At 41.5% G+C, this 23,317-nt stretch overlaps 4 protein-coding genes across 7 annotated transcripts; 1 reads left to right on the top strand and 3 right to left on the bottom strand.

Moving 5' to 3' along the window:
- The first annotated feature begins 464 nt into the window (after positions 1-464).
- Positions 465-2,633, top strand: LOC115363631 (methyltransferase-like 26 B). The gene is made up of 7 exons (XM_030057891.1): positions 465-556; positions 663-865; positions 1,423-1,585; positions 1,779-1,838; positions 1,983-2,050; positions 2,140-2,218; positions 2,294-2,633. Exons 2-7 carry the CDS (start codon positions 666-668, stop codon positions 2,339-2,341), a joined length of 618 nt encoding a protein of 205 aa, XP_029913751.1. The 5' UTR covers positions 465-556; positions 663-665; the 3' UTR covers positions 2,342-2,633.
- A 63-nt stretch (positions 2,634-2,696) lies between these two features.
- On the bottom strand, positions 2,697-14,319 carry hgs (hepatocyte growth factor-regulated tyrosine kinase substrate). 4 transcript variants are annotated; one of them, XM_030057890.1, is made up of 20 exons: positions 14,151-14,319; positions 12,180-12,264; positions 11,926-12,001; positions 11,717-11,809; positions 10,895-11,018; positions 10,433-10,485; positions 10,272-10,340; positions 10,004-10,128; positions 9,204-9,288; positions 8,229-8,327; positions 8,045-8,140; positions 7,850-7,888; positions 7,591-7,755; positions 6,915-7,128; positions 6,648-6,820; positions 6,390-6,530; positions 5,521-5,704; positions 5,248-5,384; positions 4,342-4,524; positions 2,697-4,206 (listed from the first exon to the last, which is right to left on the bottom strand). In XM_030057890.1, the coding sequence occupies exons 1-20, from the start codon at positions 14,185-14,187 to the stop codon at positions 4,111-4,113; spliced, it is 2,274 nt and encodes a 757-aa protein (XP_029913750.1). In that variant the 5' UTR covers positions 14,188-14,319; the 3' UTR covers positions 2,697-4,110. The 4 variants fall into 4 exon arrangements, with proteins under 4 accessions (XP_029913750.1, XP_029913748.1, XP_029913749.1 ...); XM_030057888.1 differs by having other exon boundaries at positions 9,204-9,315; positions 10,895-11,015; XM_030057889.1 differs by having other exon boundaries at positions 9,204-9,315; positions 10,895-11,012.
- A 2,318-nt stretch (positions 14,320-16,637) lies between these two features.
- cldnk (claudin k) lies at positions 16,638-17,643 on the bottom strand. Its single transcript, XM_030058570.1, has one exon. It carries the CDS (start codon positions 17,623-17,625, stop codon positions 16,978-16,980), a length of 648 nt encoding a protein of 215 aa, XP_029914430.1. The 5' UTR covers positions 17,626-17,643; the 3' UTR covers positions 16,638-16,977.
- A 1,985-nt stretch (positions 17,644-19,628) lies between these two features.
- btr02 (bloodthirsty-related gene family, member 2) lies at positions 19,629-22,950 on the bottom strand. Its single transcript, XM_030058569.1, has 7 exons — positions 22,803-22,950; positions 21,251-21,520; positions 21,058-21,135; positions 20,698-20,946; positions 20,465-20,612; positions 20,313-20,339; positions 19,629-20,203 (listed from the first exon to the last, which is right to left on the bottom strand). The coding sequence occupies exons 2-7, from the start codon at positions 21,515-21,517 to the stop codon at positions 19,659-19,661; spliced, it is 1,314 nt and encodes a 437-aa protein (XP_029914429.1). The 5' UTR covers positions 21,518-21,520; positions 22,803-22,950; the 3' UTR covers positions 19,629-19,658.
- Between the last annotated feature and the right edge of the window lie 367 nt (positions 22,951-23,317).

Here is a 23,317-nt window from a genome sequence, read left to right as displayed (position 1 = left end):
CCTATCCCTTAAACCCTTATTTTGAAATTTCTCAAAGTTCCTATTAAATCAAGAATACACACACAACACATTTATAGGCCTACAAAAGCTGCACAAGAGCAAGGGATTAGACCTGTTGCTCTTGGCTCTATTCTATTCTATCCTATTCTATTCTGTTATGCTGTGTTATATTTTGCCATTCTTCCTCTGCTTCTTCATCTTCATTTCTTAATTATGATAATACTATTAGATAATTATTGCTACTGTTATTTTTGTCATCTGATGAGGCGCTATGTGATATTTCATGGGGATTCACAAGATATTCACACACAAATGCCTCTTTCTCAGTCTCTTTTTCTGTGTGTGTGTGTGTGTGTGTGTGTGTGTGTGTGTGTGTGTGTGTGTGTGTGTGTGCGCGTGTCTGTTCTGGTGCAGTCCAGAACTTTGGGGAGGAGTCCACAGGGAATCCTCTTAGCCAGGTAATCTCTGCACCCATCTGCTGTTACGATCATCTGCCACCATCCAGCCTCCATCAGTATGCAGTTTCCTTTGCTTCTGTCAACGAGCACAAGAGAAGGTACGAGAGGTTCGCTGGGAGAGACATACAGTCCCACTGATCTCTGTTTCTTATGAGCAGTGTGGCAACACAGGGTGACACAGGGTGAGTCTCTGTCCTCCTTCAGACCATGCAGGTGTCTCCTCTTGCAGAGAGGAACTGGGCGGGCCTGTGCTCGGTGCTGGAGGATGTGCTGGAGGACCAGTCCCACAGGGAGCTGTTTGCTGTAGAGCTGGGCTCGGGCACAGGGCAGCATGTCATACACTTTTCCCAGAAGATCCCTTTCATCACCTGGCAGCCATCAGACATCAAAGAGGAGGCTCGAGACAGGTGGGTGAACTCTGTAAGCTCTTCTCTGACCTTATCAGAGAGCTGGTGGATAACTAGGTCCCGTGAAGTTTGTCAGAGCCATTTTGTAGTATTAACCCTCCTAGTACCTTCAAAATTTACATTTTTTATCAGTTTGAGCCCAGTAATTTAAGTACTTTCTGTGTCTTGTTGATGACCTAAATAGCTTTAAATAAAACATAACTGCACCCACTCAGCCCCTCTTACACATCAAAGCTCATGTGGGAATTATTTTTTAGTTTTCCCCTCCCAAATGTTACATTAACCATCAGTGGATCTCACACTACAACAGGTATGGTTAGGTTGTCAGTGTCATCCAAAACAAATAAGGAAATAAATAAAAATAGGGGGGGAAAAGATATATTAATCATGTTTTTAGAGATATTTAACACTGAATGGGGTCAAAGACAATAGAAGGGTTAATGAGCCAAAACAATGGCCACATAATACTGATTGATGTGTCATACCAGCAAGTAGTTCACAAATCATATACTGTATAAAATAATCATTGAGTATAAACATGAGTGATTTCCTTGCAGTATAAAGGCCTACATTATGGCCACTAAGGCAAAGACGGTGCTGCAGCCGGTTCACCTGGATGCCAGCGAGCCCTGGGAGAAATGGGCAGGCCTTCCTCGCAACTCCTGTGATGTTGTTATCGCCATTAACCTCCTGCAGTACAGCTCCTTCAAGACAGCAGAGGTAAACACCTGGGCAGCATCAAAGTGCAAATATGGACGCAGAGATGGACTTTTAAGTAACTCACAAACTGAGGCACATAAATGCTGTAGTGCTGCATGGGTTAGAAATCATCAAATACACAAGGGTTATAAAATAATGAATGCCATGAGTGTCAAAATGTATTTCATATTATGTTTTCTGATTTTATTCCAAGGGTGTTTTTAATGGATCAGGTCAGATCCTCAAACAAAGTGGCCTTTTACTAATATATGGGGTATGTACATGTTTTCAAATTTATCAATGTACACGCAAATAAAAGTCATTATATAACCAGGAAAACACAATATTATTGGAGCCAGTAGGCTATATAAACTGATACTCTTTGTAATAATATCCCGTGTCCCCATGTCATTTCCAGGTGTTTGCCATCAACGGCACCATTACACCAAGTTGTAATGAAGACCTGGATGCAGAGCTGAGAAACATGTGAGTGTGGCAGTCAAAGCCACTAATACTGTACATGACAGAAGAGTAATTGTCTCATCTGTGTCATTTCTATGTTTTGGATCACATAGGAATCCAGAGTGGGGCCTTCCGGACATAGATGTACTTAGACAGCTGGCTTATGGGAACGGCCTGCGGATGGAGAGGATGGTGAGTCACGCTGCAGGTGCTTGGTAGCAGCATTGTACCAATGTATCTTTATTTAATTCAATATTCTCTTTGCAGATCGAGATGGAAGAATATAACAAATTGCTAATCTTCAGGAAACTTTAAAGGAGTGAAAACGTCGCTGGGAGCCAATAAAGCATCGGTGTATATTCTACTGCGCAAAGTACAAGTACAAATCGAATTGTAGTGTCTCAGGACAGTCATTTAAATACATTTTGTGTTTGTGATTGTTGTGTCTAACGCTCAGTTGCAAGTTCAATGTGAATTTAAGGTGGTGGCCTTTACACTTCTAATAGCAGGGAAGTGGAATCACACCACCTAATATTCATATAAATGTAAAATATGAATTGCTGTAAACACACTGGGTCAACATGAATAAAAGTTGTCACTGCATCGTTTAACTCTTTATTTACATTTCTTATGGTTGGATATGGAAAATAAAAACACAGGGTGGCGCAAGTGGACAATAAGAACCAGATATTTATTAAATATAATCTTAAAATTACTTTAAAGTCAGACAGATCAGTATGATGGAATAAAGAAGTACACAAATGGCAATTTCAGGGTTACAGAAGTCACTGATTGGGTTTTATGTTACATACATGCGGCACATCGTGTTCATTCTGCCAAGCGTTTTCTAAAGAAAGTCCAGCACACTTTCGAAAAAAAGCAACCACCTGCACTTAGTCTGTAGATAACCTTAAGAACCAAATGCACAGAGGATTGGGCACCTGCAGGGGTTTTTTTGCAGTTAATTAAAGGTAAAGGCTCTTCATTTGCCATCAGCAGACTTAAGTCTTGTCATGACAGTTCATCATGTTAGGCGATGCAAGTCATTTCAATAATGGGGGAGGGGATGCCATTAAAGTTGCTGGATGTAGTGAATTGTAGATTTAGTATCTATATACTGTCACTACTTGCTTTACTTTATCTATAACCTATTTAAGTATATTCAGTGAGGATTATATGACTGTCCAGCTATCTTTATAACACCCCTGCCAAAATGTAATATCCCTGCAATCTGTTTTGTCAGTTCAGAACTTATTCACCCAATGTTTCAAGCAGTGTACATCAAAAAATGTCAACAAGAGATTACCCTACTCTGCCTGTGTGTGTATGTGTGTGTGTGTGTGTGTGTGTGTGTATGTGTGTGAGGGATCAGAATAGAGAACTACAATTGGAATGTCGAATTGTGAACCAGATAGAGATTAAGGTTAGTGCGTCCCATGTGAGGCATCTGACTGTGTGCTTTCTCTCTTCCCAGAGGTCACACTTTATCCACACACCCACAATCTTTTAAACAGCACATACAGATGACGCTCAGTCACCACCAAAACTCACAGGATGAGTCGCAATGCTCACTTCCATTCAAGAAAATAATTACAATTTAACACATGCAAATTTTGCTTTAGAAAAATATGAGACAAAGGATGGTTACGTCTTGTCTTTTTCTTCTTTTTTTTTAACCTCAATTTGTATATTTTCTTACTCATTTTTAACTCTAATACCACGCACTATTTTTGAGCTTCAGTAATTTGTTTAATAAGGAAATACTACATACATATCAGAGGACCAAGATGGAAAGAGGATGAAGGAAGTTGAGATGTTCTGGGATATGGCCTTGCCGCCTCACTCCCCGATTCCCATGTTCTGTTTCAGAGGGAAGGGGCTGGCTGGGAGGGCAACAGTTCTGTAACATTATCACAATATTCTCACATTGCCACATCACAGCGAGGAGGAGGAGGAGGAGGAGGAGGGACCTTGTGTGTTTTCAGAGGGAAGCCTAAGAGTCCAGGGAAAGAGGGGAGAGACCAGAGCAGGAGGAGGGAGAGGGAGGTTGTAGTAGTGTGTTAGATCTGGCGCTGTGTGAGCGTTCAGTCAAAGGAGATGAGCTGTGCCTCCACGCTGCCTGGGGCGGCCTGAGGGGGCTGCTGCTGTGCCTGCTGCTGTGGGCCACCAGGGGGAGCCATCTACAACAGAGGAACGTAAAGGTTAAAACAGGAGGATTGACTACTGAGGTTGAAAATAAACTGCATTATTTTAAAAAAAAAGGTTTCCTAGAGCATACCAGTGGCAAAGAGGAGACTATGAATGACGCAACTGACCTGCTGGTACATGGGCTGCTGGCCCGGCATGTAGGGCTGTTGGGGGGGCATGTTGGGGTCCTGTCCGGGCAATGCTGACATCATGTTCTGCATGTTGTAGGGCTGGTAGCCCATGTAGCCCATACCGTTAGTGGGGGCTGCCTGGGACATGGGGGGCATACTCTGGGCCTGGGTGACCACATTCTGTTCAGCATAAAGACAAGGAATTAGCAAACTGCTCTCCTTTACCATTCAACACTGTCAATTCTACCTACAGACAGAAGAAGTGAACAGAGGCCATGTTTCCATCAACCATTTTTCTTGAGCGTTTTGCCAGAACAAATTAAAAATAATTGATGGAAATGGCAAATGTTGAGTAACATCTCCAGAATGCACAAACTACTTAAAGTTAATACGCTCTCTTGAGATAGATAAACCTTTTATTTAATTAAAAAAAAAAAATTAAAAAAGGTAATAATTTGAGATGGAATCACTTTTGCTGAAAAACAAAAAAAACAAAACAAAACAAAAAAAAAAAAACACTGGATGTGGCGGGTGGTGTTAACATCAACAGGTGCAGGCTGGCAATTGAAGAAATCAAGAAATTGCTATGTCTCATACATGCAAAGAATGTAACAGCCATATAAGACAGGAGCCAAGAGTGATAACAGCATTTCACAGATTTTGTCCATGTTTGAAAAACTAGGTAGCCATGTAGCTGGCCAGAAAAAAAAAAAAAAAAAAAAAAAAGTTTGCCTGCAACAATGGTCAGATGACAATGACACAGTCATTTGATTCGCTTAACAATATGTCATGGAAACATCTTAATTTGCTTTTGCTTTTTTGTAGCATTTAATGATTGGTTTGCAGTCAATTCAAATGTTTTTTGGAAACTCGGCTAAAGGTAAGGTGGGCTGCTGACTGCACCTGGTAGCCCTGTGTGGGTGTGGGCTGGTAGTTGGAGTAGGCTGGACTAGTGGTGGGAGGGGCCTGGCCGGGAGGTGGAGGCTGCTGCCCATTGGTGCCTGCAGTCTGGTACATGTATGCATTAACCATATTGGGATCTAGAGGAAAAAAGGGCAAACACATGGCAAGACACAAGAATGAAAACATCCCATATTTGAGATTTTCCAATTCTGAGATATTTTAAATTTTCCCTCCAGCTAATCTTTCCACCCACTCTCTTGCTGAGCTGCTTACCTGTGGCAGAGACGGGCATTGCCTGGTACTGCCCAGGTGCAGTCTGCCCCGGCTGGTTCATATAGACGTTGTGCATAGGCGAGCCCTCCACAGAGCCGGCGGGGCTAAAGGTGCCTGGGTAGCTGGGCGGAGCACCGGGCTGGTACACCACCCCTCCTGCCACGTTGGGGGGCAAAGACTGCATCTGCACCACAGCACATAAATAAATCAAGCCCTGATGCAGCTCATGCAGTTACTAGGTGTGTGAATCTTTGGCTCAACAGAGATTCAGTTTGATTCATAATTCTCTAGTTGGTGATTGATAATTTATTCGTAATTTAAGAAATTTTATTTTTTGGAAACAATTTATTTTGATTTGAGTTTGTTTGAAATGGTTGAATTTTATATCCATTAAATAAGCACCTACAATAAAAAAAAAAAAAAAAAAAAAAAAAAAAAAAAAAAAAAAGACAAAAAAGTGATAACAATGATTTGATTCAAAACATCTGATACTGATTTACACCTAAATTAGAATGAGTCATTTCTTTTAGCCAATCGATGTAGCTGAAATGGCAGAATTTATAATTAATGCAACAATGCTATGAATGAATTGTTACACTCCTATCAATGACTGGTTGTTAATAAAGCCTGCATATTGATGGCAAATAGGATGCCAACTTGTGGTACGAAGGAGCTGATTATCTTCTGGTTTCACTAGTTAAGTTTATATTTATAGCACCCCCCTCAATCGTTATATTTTCCAACAGCCTGTGTCACATTTGATTTCTATTATATCAGCAAAGCGCACAGACACACTCCATCTTAACAGGTACGACATGCAGTAGCACTGCAGGTGTGAGATCAGCAGCATTTGAGTGTACAGTGTGTACCTGAGCATAGGGCAGAGAGAAAGCAGGCATTTGGGCCCTCATCTGAATTGTGTGTTTCTGCTGCTCCAGGCGCATCTGTCTCTCCTTCTCTTGCTCCTGCAGGCGCTGGATGGCCAGCTGTCTCTGCATCTCCAAGTACTCCTGAATTACAAAACACAAGACAAACACTCCTGTCAGTCACTCTGGCCACACAGATATGAGTATCTGTATTCTCACTGCCCATGACACTGGGGCAGGGGCAGAGGGGGTGGGACTCACCTGTTTCTTCTGCCTCATGATCTCCAGTTTTTGTGCCAACTGGATCTGCCTCTGTCTCTCTGCTTCTTCCGCAGCACGGCGAAGTTTCTCCCTGTGTTCGTCGCGAAGGGCGTTTAGGGCTGCCCGAGCATCACGCACCTGAGCCAACTTGTCCTGCAGCCCCTCATAGTACACTGCCAACAACAAACAGGGCAGAACAGTTCAGAAACTGGACGCATGGAGAGGAAAGTCATGCCAAAGTACACAAAGACACAGCCCAGTACTCACATCTCCTCTCATCCAGCTGGTTGAGGATGTCCAGCAGCTGTGGATGCATGTTGTTAATGGACTGGAAGAGGGAGAGCACGGCACTGTCATTGGTGATGCTGCGCCCACGCATGTGGTTGCTCTTCATGCGATTGAGGAAGGTGGTGACTGCGTTCTGGAGAGCCTTCAGGAACTGCTCATGGTTCTCCTCTGACTCCCCGTTCTGGTATGGTTGCTGTAGGACAAGGGGGACACAACCCGTCATATGTTTTTTGCTCAATCAAATTCAGCTAGTCACAGAAAATATGTTAGGACTGAATGAGATATCAATATTACAGTGTCACTGCAATACAAGACTAGATATCATGATATCTGTCATTTCCTGGTTTTAAAGGCTGCATTAGAGTAAAGGGATGCAAGCCTATGAACTTACTAGCTGTACTATTATTTGCCTCGACATCTGTGGTCATTATATCCACATTAGCTAATGATTGATTATCAAAAATCTCATCTGTAGCCTAATATCTTACAAAAGCACGAGTCATCACTGCAATTTTATCACAATATTAATGTCAATGTAATTGGTCAAAGATATCATTACATCTGGTGTGTGTTTTTTTTTTTTTTTGTCCATATTGCCTGGCCTACGTCTACAATGTCGACATGAAGATAGCCCTTAGCATAAAGACTAATATACCTCCACGATGTTAACTGGCTGGACAGGAACGTGGCTCTCCACAGGCTGAGTGATCGATGGCAGGGGCTCAGCCAATGACACTGGGGCAGGGGCAGAGGGGGTGGGACTCTTGCGAGCCTCTTCCTGTTTTTTCTCCCAGTATGTTCTGTTCAGGTAACGGGCCAGCTGGAATGAGACAAAACATTCATATTAATATTATAAGCATAGGTATAGCATTTCTACTGAACCATATTTTAGAAGCGCACAGGATCAAATGTACCTCTGGGTCCACATCTTCAGCTGATGGAGCAGAAGAGTTCTGAAGAGAGTGTAAAGTAGAAATTAATCAATTATTAAAAAACAACATACGTGAATTACCTGCTAAATAATAACACAATCTTTGAAATGTGGAAAACATGGGTCTACTAGTGTAAATAATTTAATTTCCCAAACAGACGAGTGCCATGAGTCCTACCACAGGGGAAGAGTATAGGGTGCTGACTGGTGGTGCTGAAGAAGTCACTGGAGTGGGCTCCGCTTTGGGATACACTGAATATGAGTTCTTCTGCCTCTGTAAAGACAGGCCCGCACATGCATCAGTCAAACATATATACATGTAAGCTGTGAAAACAAGGCCAATTTTGAGCTGTGCTACCCACCATCCTCTCCTTCTCCTCAGCCTCACTTTGGGACAGGGCGATGGCCAGCTGTAGCTCCTCCTCCTCCTGCAGTGCAGCCTCATCTCTCTTGGGAGGCATCTGGTGGCACAGGGGAGCGACAGTGAGAATCAGGGAGGGAAGGGGAAAAGGAGCCAAGGATCATCATAGTGGACAAACACCATGGAGCAGCATCAGTGAAAAGGATACAATCTTCCAGTGCATAGCAAGGTCAATGATCAAGAAAAAAAAAAAAAAAACACCAGCCCATGTGTGTTTTCCTAATGGAGAATGCCAAGAGCGAACCACTTTTTTGTATACACTTCTCTCAACCAAAAACTATAACAAGTCACCATCAACCAACGACAAAATATACCAATAGCAGGACTCTCACACATTTGCAGTTTCTATAGTCCAGTTTTTTGAGATCTTAATTTCTTGACTGGATTTCAAGATTTTGCCTGCTGTTCAATATGGTCATTTCATTTTGAACTTAAAGATCATTTACACCAACCAAGATCACATTTTGTGATAGGGCAGTGGGTCTGAGTACTTAAAATGAGAATTATCCAGACTTTCCTATAACTCTGCACAGTTTCCAAACATTTCAGGTTAAATTTTACTTTCCATACTTTAACAGTCTTTTCAGACTTGCATAGGAATGCTATTACAAAAACTAGTATCAGCCATTGTGTATAAGACTCCACAGCAATGTTATTTAGTTTATTTGCTGTGTTGTACTGAAACAGACCCCATATTGTGTAGTATAGAAAATTCATATCTAAACTACCAGGAGGCAGCAATTTACAATGTGCAGTGAAAGCAGTTAAAGCTCGATAGATGCAGCTTGCAAAACATGAATGTACCTGAGACTGTATACAGCTTGTACTATTTCTGATAAAACAGTGCACATGTGATGCCTCCTGCCTGTGGACAGCGAGTGGCCAAACCTCTACCTGTGGTTGCTAAGAGCACTACCTGAGACTGCTGGGAGAGCGGGCTGGTCAGGTACTCCGGAGGCAGCTCGGCAGGGCCTGCAGATGAGGACTTCCCCTCGGCTTTCCTAGGTGGGGGAGAGAGGGAGGGGTGGCTGGTGAGGAAAAGGGATCAGGGAGGACAAACAACCTTGTGAATCAGCAGAGGAGCAAAAGCTGTTTGAAATATCAAGAACCCTGTGGGGAAAAAAGTCATGCATTCAAACAAAGTCAGCCACAAAGCGTGATTAAGGGTGAACAGTGCAAACAGTATCAGGCAGAGGGTGACATAATCATATAACTTCTCAACAAGTCAACTGCCATTTAGCAATCAGGCACCAGGGCAGGAGGTGGAAGGCAACATATTAAAGAAAAGAAGGTGACTCAAGCAGCGTGATCTATTTCAGCCTAATTCATTTGTGCACCTGTGAAAAATGATTGTGCTGCTCCAGTGATCTTTTCTTCTATAGAGAGTGACATAGTTCTGACAAGGCAGTACATGATATCATTAGCTGTGCACCAAGCAGCAATGAATGCTTAAGAGTCATCACGCACAGAAGATAATAGCGCAAAACCAATACTTGTTGAGCTCTGCAGAAGAGAAATTCGAGCAAAGTGAAGTAGTTTTGTGAGAAGCAAGACTATAATTACATTCCCAGAAATGTAATACTGAGGCATTTGAGAGTAGGCATTTAGTTCACACTGCAGGGGAAAGATGAACTGCAGGGGACCTACTTTACACATACAGACTGGAATTCAAACTAGTTCTGGCCTTTCCATTCTCAGGACTCACTGTGCACTCACTTGTTTAGTAGCTCAAAGCAGGGCTCACAGACACGCACTTCCTTCTCAATGCCAAACTTTGGAATGGTGGAGTACTTAGACGAGCACTTGCCACAGAAAATCTGGCCGCAGGCTCGGCAATGGTGCTGGAAAAGCATAGAACAGAAAACTAGGTCAAGTAAACATGCACTAAAAACAGACCGACACCCCATACATGGCTGTGTTATTCAATCAATGAAAACCATAAAATGTCTCCTTGTGGCCCAGTTCCAGGAAATGGCCAGCCTACCTTTCTTGTCATAACACCAAACTGAACTCTGCACCGGTGGCACTCCTCAGCATCAACCCAGTCTGGAGCCTGGACAAGGCACAGAGACATGACAACATTATAGACACTACCGAGTTAACAAAACTAACTCAAACTTAATGACAGAAGGCAAAATATCTCACTCTCTCAGCTGCAAACATCGCATCACTCTCCTTAAACTCAGGGAACACATGACCTTTGAGAAAAGACAAAAAGCAGACACTGACAATATATACTACAATAAACAATAAATGAACAGTAGATTATATGTAATGGTGTGCAATTGGTATGTTAACACTGCACAGGTTTACTACATGATTTTTGAAAATTACATGACTTTTCCACATAACATAATAACATTTCTTCTTTCTGTCATTGTATCCACATTGCAATTGGAATATTTTCTTTAAAGCACTGATTCAAACAGCCAAAGCCTTGAATTTGTTAACAACAATTAACAATTAGAACAAACAAAGGTAGGAAATGTGTAACTGGGTCACTATCAATAGAGACTCCTTAATTTTCCAGTGTAGATTAGCTTGACAGTAAACAACAGATTGTCATCTTATACATAAAACGAAAGAACACACAAAAAGTCCACTTACCCTCCACCTTCATTATTTGGTAAGTGTCTTGAACCACCTTGTACTTGGGCTCGTTGCGGAAAGCGTGGGCCCAGGCCTGAATCAGGTACAAAATCTTATTTCTGACGTTAGGCTCCGTCTGCTTCTGGGGACAATTGAGCACAGCTGAATGAATACACTACATATCTTCACACCTAAACAGGCAAGATCTTCTTTTATGTCTACATTTATGACTTTGTGTATCATCAGTAAGGCTGAACTGTTAGAACTGAAAAGGATTTTTTGTGTGTGTGTTAAGTTGTGAGCTGAGCTGGAAGGTCCCTTGCTTTTCGGTCTGACTAAACACAGCATATCACAAGGCAATGACATCACCAGGAAGTAAAAACTAGCATGAGTTGCGGGAGCCTGTGTCACATGACAAAGTGAGCAACCAATCAAATGTTACTAGCTCACAGTTGTAATGCAGCCGGCCACCTGACAGCAGCAGTAAGTGATTATCGAGTCAAGAGAGGCGGCAGAGGGGCGATGAGGGCTGCAGCCAAAATAAAGTCAGATAAATCACCCTGGCATGTACAACACAGATAATTATAGCACACACTACTGTTAATAAACCTGGTATCTGTGTGTTGGAAGTTGCATATATTGTATCCAGATATTCTTGCCCTTGTTATTTGTAACTTTGATTACAATTAGCTAAATGACTGTTAGTCTTGTACAAATACCTCTATCACTCTGATTCACACCCCAAAGCAGCTATAGCGTAACAATAAAAAGATGTCAGTTCAGCAAAGGTCAACACATGTATGCAAATTTGGACAATACAGAGACGACAGAATCAGTCACCTTGAGCAGATCCTTCAGTTCCTCCATTGTTTGTTTACTGGCCACCTCATCGTGGACCGTTTGGCCACAGTTTTTCACTACCGACTCCAGGACCTGAAGGGTGACAGCACAGACGTATTGTTATGAAACAAAATAACACAGTAACACATCGGTAAATGTCTAATGAGGGATCGTTTATATGCTTGTTTTCCCTTGTAAACCCATCCTACCTCAAGACCATAAAGGGCCACATGTGGATTTTTGTCATTCAACTTTTTCTTAATGGCCCCAATAGCATATTTGGCTCTGTGAGGAAAAGAAAAACATTAATATGAGTGATTACGTCGATGAAATGTAGGTTTCTTTCCTGAACCAATTTTTGTTCCTAGCAAATAAATATGTAAATGAATCAACAAGTTGCTACTATTTTCAGCCTCAGTGGCGAGGGACATGGATGCAGACAGAAGCTTGCAGGGTAACTCACTGTGTGTCTCCTTGTCGAATGAGATCACAGATCTGTAAGATGGATTCCCAGTCTGTTTCCAGGAGCAGCTGACTGGTAGCTTTATCTGTGGTAGTTGCATGAGAACAGGGTCTTAAAACTTTAGACTAGAAACAATCTACCATTATCTACTGAAAACTATAAAAATACTACTACTATACAATCTACTACCATATTATACCGTAAATTGCTTAGGTCAGTGTCTATCTATTACATGGTGTTGACTGGTATAAGAGATTTTCTGACTGTTTAATTTACTGCTTTTTCAGACATATTTAACAAAAATTGAGGCAGATTTTTGCACAGTTTATCTTTTCATCTTGTCCAAATAACCATTTTAAGTAAGTATAAAGGTAAGTGCAGAGGTCAGTTTTAGGCAGGTGGTCAGTTATTGATTGGATGATTGATCCTATGAGCCTTTATTATAACAGTTCCCTTTAGGTTAAATAGCAAAGTGGCACTGGGATAAATCTAATCATTAGGCTACTTGAGACAAGTCAGTACAAGGATTTTCTTGAATTTCTCTAAAGGTGAAGGGGACAGTTTAAGTAACAAAAAGCTGGGTTAATGCAGAATAGGCATTAACACTCCTGGGATAATGTTTATTATTAGGAAGTGGTATCAGAGAGATTAATTTACAGTTGTGTTTACTGATTTTTCAGACAAATCTAACAAAAAGTAAGAGTTATTTTGGGCAGTTTATCTTTTTCAAATAATCATAACCAGTCAGTATAATAAACTTACCAGTTGGGTAAGTGTGGCAGGTAAATATAAGAGCACTATTAAGTTCAGCGATAAGTGTAGAGATCAGCAAACACTGACTCTGATGCAGAAGAACTTACTTGTTTTAACAAAAAGAAATAGATGGATGAATCAAATGGGGTAGAACATTTGTAGAATTTCAGACCTCATGGATTCAAATTTAAGACTATTAAATGACTATTAAATGACTAAAGTTGAATTTAGGACGTTTCAAGACTTTAAAAGCACCTACAGTCACCCAGTATTGGTGCAGACCCACTTTATTTTGATTTTTATTTTCACCACAAATAAAGACAAGTTCTCTGTAAATAAAAAAAAAAAAGCAGTCACCTGACCTGTTACCTGCAGACATCTATGCTCACCTATAACATTAGTTTCTGACATCAACTAACTTTATTTCTAAGCTGTCAGCTGTCAAAACGACATGTAAATAATGTATGACACCAGGCCCAGTGGAGGATCCAGTTGCTGATCCATTGTTTTGTGTTTATTATTGGAAAGTGTTAGCTGGCCACATGGCTAAGAAAACTACAGTCAGCTAATGTTACTTGCAAAAGATTAATTCCTCAGTGATGGAGGCTGATCTCACACGAATGTGACTAAGGTTAGGCAGAAAACATGAGTCATTATAATATCCACTGAGCAGTCATTATTTAACCTGTTGTTAATGATTGACTAATCAGTTTTAGAGAGCCAGCTAACAGCCGAGAGACAGCGATAAAACTCATCAGTGTCTTACTAAATACAAAAAGTTATCACCAGCTGCTTGGTTTTCTTCATCCTAATGTCACTTTATGTCATTCTAGCAACCAAGTCTGCTGTTGCTGTGCTCAAACGCCACCGCAAACTCCCTGTCTAGCAACCAACATGAGTTTTAAAGCAAGTTTAAACAGAATATAGCTGCATCATACAAACAGCGGTGGCATTAGGCTATAAAACGGTGTAACAACAGCTAGCTAGACTTGGAATAAAAATAAAGGGGCAAACGAAACTGCATTTGATATCGAGTCAGTTTGTTAGCTAAATTTAGTTAGCTAACTTGGGCCTCCGAACAATGGTAGCAAATGAGCTAAAATTAGCCGGCCCGAGAGCCACAGCCCCAGCGTCTGTCAAAACAATACGCCGAAAAATCATCGCACACTGACTGATAATCAATAAACTATTTAGACGTGTGTTGTGCTTGTATCTTACCCAAAAGCCTCTCGAATGTACCGCCACCTTTTCCCATATTAGATCTAAAGTCTCCGGGTAGCTGACGAGGCGAGATATTTGGTCAACCGATGTTGTTTTTCGCCGTTAGGGTTTAGCTGGATAGCAACTGTTAGCCACTTAGCCACAGCTGTACGGCTCTTCCTGCTTCCCACTTCCGGTGTGCAAACTGTCACATGCAGACGTTTAATGCGCCCTCTAGCGGCATGACGCATGAACTGAACTGTATTGTCAATTTGGAGAGATGTAATTACAGGCCTAATCAGGAGAAATCCAGGGATAAAACCCACGAACTTCTATCTGGGACCGATTTTTCAAGATGTATTCTCGGGAATAAACCTGATCCGATTGGATTAAATCTGCAAACTGGATTTTTTCAAGACAGATTACAAAATTTCTCATCCTGAAGATTGGGGCGTGTATTTTGTTATCCAATCCACCCTCTAATCAGGATTGTATTTGGGTTAATTTTGATACCAAATAATTTTGATTCCACCTAAAGGACTGACAAAATGGTTGCACACACCTTGACAGAAACAGACTTGAGACCTCAAAGAATACAGGGGTAATAGGCCTATACCTGTGATCACTGAAACTGAATTGAAACACCCACAATTTTCGTAATATAATTGAACTAAAAATAATAAGCGGAATCTTAAAAAAATTCTTAATTGCTGCATGTCGCTTTAAACTAATAAATACTTTACCATATCATCTAAGAGTAAGGTCCTGCCACACTGCAGCCTGAGTGTTTAGTAAACCTTTATTTCTGAAATCATTGAAAAAGAAAAAGAGAGGAAAGAAAGAAAGAAAAAAAGAAAGAAAAATATACCTGTTGTTATTATGGCCAAACATTAAGTGTACTTCATAAGTTTGCAGATCGAGAAAAGGTAGGCCTAGATTGTGAATGATTTCTCTGTTGTTACCAAATCAGCTCTTCTCTTAATTCATCACATAGGGGCAAAACTTGGTGAGCTGAGCCCTTATCAGCTGAGTCTCCCACTTTTAAAAGATCTTGTGATCCTGTGAGGCTCCGGGTTGACACTAAAGAGACCCTGATGAAATGTCACTAAATCCCGACCAGATGCAGGGGTGTTGTTGTGTAGCTGACCATGATCTCTGACCCCCACTGTGAAGGGTGCAAGTAACGTCTTATTCATCATTGCTGAGGAAAATTCTACCATGAAGTATTTTGTATGATTATACATCAGAAAATATTTTCATTGCCATACCTATGAATAGCTATTACTTTCACAGGTTGTTAGTTCATAAACCCCACTTAAAGCTACCTCTATTGCTATCTCTGTCACTAAGATGCTCATTTATTACCCCACAGTGCACTTGTCTAGCTCTATATATTCCTCATTACAGCTGTGCAGTGAGACAGCACAAGCTGCCTTACTGTATTCATGGCATCACTCTTCTACCAACATTGGTATAGGCCTACTTAGGTCATATATGAGTCACTACCTGGCACTTGGAACAGTGGTGTCCATTGTTGTGGTGCTGCTGTAATGCTCTGCAAAGTGGCATTGTGTTGCTCTGCCCTCAGCTGTTACCAACAGACAGTGAAAAAAATGGAGGGAGGAGAGTTTGCTCTCACCATTATGGTCCAGTTTACTGTTTACAACAAATGGAAAGCAAGCACTAGAGTGCAGTTTCTATGTAATGCATCTCTGTCAATGCAAGACTAGGCTCATATATACTTGAAACCCAAGGCTCTTAATGATAAACATTAATTCAGTGGAACAGTTTCTAAAAGGCTTGGGCTCTGTGAACGGTCATATAAGTCCAAGCAATGGAAAATCAAATCTGAGGGAAATGAGAAATATCTCATGAATAAAGACATGCTTTCATACTGGGGCTCGTAACGTCCCACATTCCACGCTGATAGACAGAGACAGAGATAAGTGCAGACACACACACACATGCACACACACATGCAATCAAACACATCCTAAATGTCAGTCTGTTTTTCTCATTTAATATCATATGAAGTCAACAGTTAGGATATTTGAGCAAGGTGGTGTTTACATTTCCTTCCATTATTGTTGTGAAGTCAAGTGGGAGCTGGCGTGAGCTCGACTTTGTCAAAAGCTTGGTGTGTTTTACCGTCTGTGTTAATCAAAGGAACAATACTTTTGACATCTTCAGGCATTAATTCTGTATTTTCTCAGCTGCCAGGATTGGGTTGCAGAGATAGGAGATGACAAATAAGAGATAGGGGAGTGAGCTGTTTCTTTCTCTCTCTCTCTCTGTCTCTCTCTCTCTCTCTCTCTCTCACACACACACACACACACACACACACTTTTCAACAGTATGACACCACACAAACGCACCACACTTCTCCATTGTTCTATTGTTCTCTTCCAATCAGCAGAACCCCTAGCAGTGTTTACACAAATGAACAAATCAGACAAAGGCCTCTGCTCTTAGACCACACTATTCAATAAACACATACGGTTGATCTTTTTGAAAGACTGTGTATTGATATTTATAAAAGCTTGAACACACATCTTTTTCTTCTGCGGAGGAACTGGAAGAACCAGAAATTTTTATTGTATTTTACATTGAAAAACAGAGGAAAAAAAGGTTATCGGAGGACATGCTGTAGGGTATGAAATAACAAAATGAGTTCAAATTTTCCAAAATAGCCTCCTGCGGCTTGGCAAAGAAAAAAGCAAAAAGGAATAACATTAAATATCAAATCATTAAAATAAGGAATATCAAGAAAAGAAAAGGAAAAAGGTGTGTCAGCGGTCAGGGTGGATTTGTGGGACTTGTATGTATTCAGACATTTTTGGAGAGCTTAGACGTAGCCTTTCACTTGTGTGGCTGGTGCCCTGCGGGGACTGCTTTCTCCACTGCTGAAGGTGGGAGATCCTGGGATGCCAGGGGGACTTGACCCGGCGTACAGGAGCGATCCCCCAATAAGGAGCAAGGCTGATGCCCCCCAGCCAATGTACAGGGCAGGCCCGAGCTCACGCTTGTGTGGGGCTGCCACATGTGGGTCATAGAAATCCCTGATGATGGAGTGGGCAGTCCAGCAGATGGGCACAAGGTAGAGGAACCCTGCGATGGCAAAGAGGGCACCAGAGATTCGAGCAATGCGGGCTTTGAGACTGTTTACGCCAATGCATTTGGTGCACTTGACCCCTACGACGCCGAGAGCCAGAGCCAAGCCACAGATCAGGATGGAGAGCACTGTGAGGCCTCGGGCAGCCTGCATGTCGCTGGGCAGGGCTAACAGGCTGTCGTACACCTTGCATTGGATCTGGCCTGTGCTCTGCACAATACAATTCATCCAAAGGCCCTCCCAAATGATCTGAGCCGTCACTATGTTGTTACCGATGAAGGCGGTTACACGCCACAGGGGGATGGCACACACTAATGCCCCACCTACCCAGCCCACGATGGACAGGATTAGGCCTAGCAACTGCATGCCTGTGGTTGCCATGGTGAAAAGTGTTGTTTGGATCAACTGGGTTCGTCTTAGATTTATATCAGTCTGTCTTTGTGGCACCAGGCCTAGTTATAGTCCCAAAAAAGAAGGTCAAGACAGTCCTACACCACTGGAAATGTCTTGTTCCAGTATTGGACGCTGTTGAGCTCAGCTTGGGTCAGACAAAGGCAGGTATCCTGAAGCAGAAATAAAGACAAAAAAGAAGAATCAATTTAAATACAATCTCATATCACGCAAATAGTACTGAAAATCACAATAGAAGCAAAAAACACCAAAAATGTATGACTGGATTACTACTTACATCAATGCATTAATAAAGTATCAAAAGACTCATGGAGCATATATTTATCATAAATATTTGGAAACAAGCTGGGAAGCTCATGGTGAGTGGATTCCAGTGAAAACCGGAGAGAATGGCTTTCTTTGACACAGCTGTGGGTGTTGAGCTACGCCTTGCCCGGTGAAGTGGATTATCTCAGAAAAACATGAGGAGACTCTGAACACAAGCAGCTTTCATGGTGACTTTTAGAGTGGGCCAGGAGGACCTGTATCATCAATTTATTTATCATCTATTTGTCCATTTTTACTAATAGTGTAAAACAAACCCTTTCTCCAACAAATCTATCATATAAGCTTTCAGTAACACAAACCCTTAAGTGGCTATGCTTTACCTAATGGATCCCTGTTTCATATGATTTTATCTTGTAGACTCACATCTCAGCAGATTATTGTTATTAGATTGTTATTAGATAATTATTAGATTATAAGATTTGATTGAGTGCTGAATTGTAAATCTGTACTGTACGTGTGTAGGAAATAGTGGAGCATCTCTGGCCAGGATTGCCATTCATTTATAATCTCCCATTGTGCTAACCTCTGAATGAAACTATTCCTCATTTTGCTGTTGTTACCCTGGAATTCCCACAAGGACCCCTTGGGGTCCTCCAACCTCATTTTGGGGACCTCTGACTTATCCCTACTGTATAAGATAAAATCCTCTCATCATGATGAGATTACTTTTTGTTGGTAGTTTTTGTAAACATTGCACTGTGGCTAGAATACAAACTCCTAACACTGGAATTAGTGGGACATTAAAGTTAAAACAGTTAAAACCTGCAAAAACATATTTGATCCAACTATTTAGCAGCCCTCAGTCAGTTGTATATTGTTGACATTTTGGGTCAGCACACAGATAAAATAACAGGATAGTTACCTCAAATGATGTGTTTTGGAGACACACAGCTTCTCAGGTTAGTGTCAGTCTACTAGTCCTTTGCTTCTGAGAATGCCTGGAGATGATGGATGATGGTCCTGAGAATTCAGTTTGGTCCACAAGAAGGCTGGAGAGCAATGGAGGATCTCTCTGAGAGGTCAGGTGAGCTGGAGATCAGCTTCAACACCCAGCACTGGACTGGAGAGAGGGCTGCCCTCTGAGATGCCAGCGCAAGTCTGTGTGGCAGTGGGCAGAAGCACGCGCTTGTGTGCGCGACCGAGCCAGTGTGTGAATGCATGAATGTGTCCGAGTGTGTCTCCCAGTGCCTGGTGTACAAGCACAATGCCCCGCTGTTCTGCTGTGCGCTCCCTCCCCGCTCCTCATCAACCTCTGTCCCACCCTGCAACCCCTACCCTCCATCCAGCCCAGCAACCCATTCTCCTCTCTCTCTCAACTTTTACTCTCTTGTTCCTCGAACTGAGCTTTCTCTTTTCATCAGCCCTCGTCGTTCCCATTCAAGCTGTTTACGGTTTCCACTGAAGTTGTCTAATGAAAGGAGTTTTGCTTTACGTGTGCTTTACATTGTCCCTTCCCTTACGTAACGTCTTTTTTCACTATTCTGACAGGGAATATGAAAACAAGAACAATCCAACACATCTGCGGTCTGCTGTAGAGGGTGCTTATTGTCACATAAATTATTAGGTTAATAAATATTTTAATTACCATTGGGTTGGTGGGGTAAAGATCACAAAAAGAGCATGAAATGTTTACAGTAGAGGTAATAGCACTTAATAGTTAGTACTTGGGGTGAAGCTCAGATGCTACAGCAGCTCGAGGAGATGATTAAGGGAGCAGCATTTTTGCCACCATGCAGTCGACCAGGACTGAAGAATGGATGGAGCCTGTCAGTAAAAGTATCTGTGAAGGTGTAAATGTGGACCCCAGTTTCCACACAGTAGAAAGACATGCGGCCTTCTGTGTGATCCAGAAAAATGCCCACCTTCCTAGGTTTCAGTTCTAGGGCCACCAAGGTGATCGGAGAAGTATTTGCGATGTACTGGCCTCCAGACTTCAGGCTTAAAATCCAGAAGCCATTGGCTGGGCAGACGGTGAACTTGCCCTTCCTGTTTATGGACTGCCTGACGACACCCAAGTTCCACTCGATCTTCTCCCCAACCTCCACCTCCCAGTAATATCTTCCACTGCTGAAGCCTTCTTTGGCCAGGACGTTTGCCACACGGTCAAACCTTTTGGGATTGTCTGGCACCTCCTGGAGCTTGTCTGTGTGTCTCACCTGTTTTCGGTCTTCCGAGACAGACAGGAAAGGGTGGGCAGTCTTAGGACTAAGGTGGATCTCCACTAAGACAGAGAAAGACACACAAAGCTGGTGATAAATCAAACAGGAACAATGTAGATAATACTTAACGGCTACAGAAACCAAGGTCATGTTTGTGTACCTAAATCTTACCTGTGTATTTTTCTATTCTCTTAAGTTCTGCCAAGGAAAGATGATGGAGAAAAAAAAACAGTCAAATTGCTGTCATTGATTTGCACAGTAGAGCTATCATTCAAAACATAAGATGTTGAAGCTGTGTTATGTAAAATAAAGTGTTTACTGACCAGATTTGGAGAGCCTGTTGACCTCCACCTTCATCTTGTCCATCATGTCTGACAGTGCTCTCCTGGTTACCCCAATACAAGGGTCAGGCTCTAGGGTAACCTTGGACCAGTCTTTCATTTCAGATGGGCACATCGTGGAAGTGGTGACCTTCATGACATAAACAAGGAGTTAAAATCCCATTTCAGCAGTGCTAGACTTCTCCACAATGTCATGTGTCTGTGTATTTGCTCACCGGGATAATGTGCTCTGTGTCATCACTTTGTTCATCCTTTAGAGGGATCTGAGGAACAGATTCAGCGTCTTCCTTCTTCAGTTCCTGGATCTCTTGCTTAAGCTCTTTCACCAGTGTTTCTACTCTCTTCTCTGCTTCTCGCTGTCGCTCCTCAATCGCTGCAACAACCGCTTTATGCCTCTTCTCCATGGAGTTCACCAAGGCAGAGAAAATCTTTTGGCTCTCTCGCACCTCTCTGAGACAAGAATTCTGATCGGACATCGTCACCAGCGACATTAGCCTCATTCATCCATCAATCCACACCAATTTTAAAAATAAACAAGCAAAAGAAATTGTGTTTCGTAAAAGTCTTCACCTCACCTTTAGGAGTTCGAGGGAATGTTTGAGCCTCTCTATCTTCTGCAGCCTTTCCTGAATCATTTGCTCGACATCTATGACCTGTACATAAATCAAGAAATGTATGAACAAGGACAAATACATCAGTTTTAATCCCATGTATTTTAAATGATGACATAATGTTATATATGGTGGAGCATGAGGGATACAGCACCACCTCCTCAACAGGTGGTTTCTCTGGTCGACATTTTCTATAGTTGTCTGAGACATCTGCCAGGATGCGGTTGACGCTGATGTCAAATTTTGCAGTGAACACCCTCCTGCACTGGGGGCAGTAGTTGGACTGGTGATGGGCCCAGTAGTGACAGAGACAGGCCTTGCAGAAGCTGTGTCCACATGGTATGGTCACCGGGCTGGAAAAGATGTTCCTACACAGAAAGCACAAGAAGTGCCTCTCGGAGAGGAGGCTGAACGTAGAGGCCATACCCTGGAAAGACAGTGGCTTTGAGAAAACGGTGAAAGATATAGAAATGACATCCTATTTGCTTTTTTTTATGTTTTATGTTTTTAAATGTCCAAGGCCTCTGCCACTAAGCTAACACAGAGTAAACAAACACTGAACTCTGTCTCAAGAAGACATCCAGGGGGCAGAGAAATCTTTTGACAAAAGCATTATTTAAGGCTCAGTTGTGATTTTTAAAGACTAAAAAGCAGTGTGACGCAATCATATTATTTAAGGTTATAATTTTTAACTGTCATCTCTCCTTCACCGTAGAAAAGTGCACAAAAAGGAAAGTTTATTTGTATTTTATGCAAATAAATATCAACAAAAGATGGACACCTGTTTTGGGGGAAATAATTGAATTGAACTGAATTGTTCAAGGAAAAAGCATGAATATGAAATGTGTCAGTATTATGGAGCTGATATTAATGAATATATCTTTGATGAAAGATTTTTTTAATTAATGTTGGAAGATAGGCCTATGTTTTCTGAAAGTATCTGTAAGATATCTGTAAGCTGTTAAACCGTTGCTTAAGAAATTAAAACCTTTAGTTTATATATCCAAGGTTCTCTTCTCCATACTATGGGAGTGGATGTTCAAAACAGACGTTTACAACATTATAGTCCAGCTATTCAGTATTCACACACTCTAGATACAAAATGGGGACAGTGTGTCCTTGGCTTTCAGCAGTCAGGACAGCATTCTACCTTTCATTATGTAATGGGACATCAAAGGCAGATATATACTTTTTCTTAACATATTTTAAGAATTAATAATTACACCAGTAAGGGTGCTATGCAGCCAGATCTAACACTTTAATTATTTATTACCGCAGAGTACTGACATTAAAATTCTTTTGGCATTTGAGTTCAGGAGAATTCTTTTTGTTTGAGATCTAAAGGGCAGATAGATTTAAAAGAGAACTGAGGCTGAGGTAAAGAGATGTGATGGAAAGTATGCAGTCGAACAGGTTGTCACAAATTCACAGTTACATCACCAGAGAGCCAAACTCACACAACACACACAGCTGCAACCACTAAAGTCTATAGGTTATTTTTCATTTGACACACTTATTTTTTCCTAAACTGAGTTTTGTTTTGATCTAATTGAACTATAATGTTTAAGTATAATGTGGTGTAAACATAACATTCTATATTATAATTTCGAATGAAAGGATAATTCACAGTCTGATTTCAGAGCAAGAAAGTGAGGAAACTTTTCCAAAAGACAATCAAACTAAACTATGGAAGAAAGGCTTCATCTTACCTATCCCAGCTGGTTTTGGCCAGATATCTCTGCAGTCAACCTGTTCACTGTTTCAGGATAATTTGTAGAGAGCACAATGTTCTTAAACGTAGGTGTACTTAGGTGTGTGCTGTCTGTGAGGGAGGCAGTGTTTTAAACAAAGGCTCTCTCAGTAAAGTCTCCACCCCAAGCGTTATCAGAGCTACAGGAAACAAACCAAAAGAGAGAAACCAGGAAATGTTACAGGTGAAGTAATTGTTGTAAGGAGGTTAAAACAGTGTAAACCAAAGATAAGTTCTCAGACTTAGAGTCAAAATTCACAGTTACATTTATTTACAATGAATTCACACTTTCACTTAGCATGCCATGAGGTTTTTTGGAGTAACAGTGACACTTTTGGGTGATATTTGCCTTGAAGTGTGTGTACAGGACTGGTATTATCAACAGTGGTGTGCAGCAGTGTGTAAGATTTGTCCATGCTATTGTCCATGTTAATGGTTAAGTACAGAAGAGTAAAAGTACATGTGTCAACTTTT

Source organism: Myripristis murdjan, chromosome 8, assembly GCF_902150065.1.
Source record: "Myripristis murdjan chromosome 8, fMyrMur1.1, whole genome shotgun sequence".
NCBI classification, from domain to species: domain Eukaryota; kingdom Metazoa; phylum Chordata; class Actinopteri; order Holocentriformes; family Holocentridae; genus Myripristis; species Myripristis murdjan.
The sequence above is the reverse complement of the archived record's forward strand: the minus strand, read 5'-3'. Positions and strand labels throughout refer to the sequence as shown.

Coding starts and splice junctions, on each gene's coding strand:
- LOC115363631 (XM_030057891.1), top strand. CDS start 666: ATGCAGGTGTCTCCTCTTGCAGAGAGGAACTGGGCGGGCCTGTGCTCG. Junction 1,586..1,778: donor GCTCCTTCAAGACAGCAGAG/GTAAACACCTGG, acceptor TTTTATTCCAAG/GGTGTTTTTAATGGATCAGG. Junction 2,219..2,293: donor GCCTGCGGATGGAGAGGATG/GTGAGTCACGCT, acceptor TTCTCTTTGCAG/ATCGAGATGGAAGAATATAA.
- hgs (XM_030057886.1), bottom strand. CDS start 14,187: ATGGGAAAAGGTGGCGGTACATTCGAGAGGCTTTTGG. Junction 10,341..10,432: donor CGATGTTTGCAGCTGAGAGA/GTGAGATATTTT, acceptor TGCCTTGTCCAG/GCTCCAGACTGGGTTGATGC. Junction 5,705..6,389: donor TCTCTCTGCCCTATGCTCAG/GTACACACTGTA, acceptor GCTGTGGTGCAG/ATGCAGTCTTTGCCCCCCAA.
- cldnk (XM_030058570.1), bottom strand. CDS start 17,625: ATGGCAACCACAGGCATGCAGTTGCTAGGCCTAATCCTGTCCATCGTG.
- btr02 (XM_030058569.1), bottom strand. CDS start 21,517: ATGGCCTCTACGTTCAGCCTCCTCTCCGAGAGGCACTTCTTGTGCTTT. Junction 21,136..21,250: donor AGAAACCACCTGTTGAGGAG/GTGGTGCTGTAT, acceptor ATTTATGTACAG/GTCATAGATGTCGAGCAAAT. Junction 20,204..20,312: donor GAGAATAGAAAAATACACAG/GTAAGATTTAGG, acceptor TCTCTGTCTTAG/TGGAGATCCACCTTAGTCCT.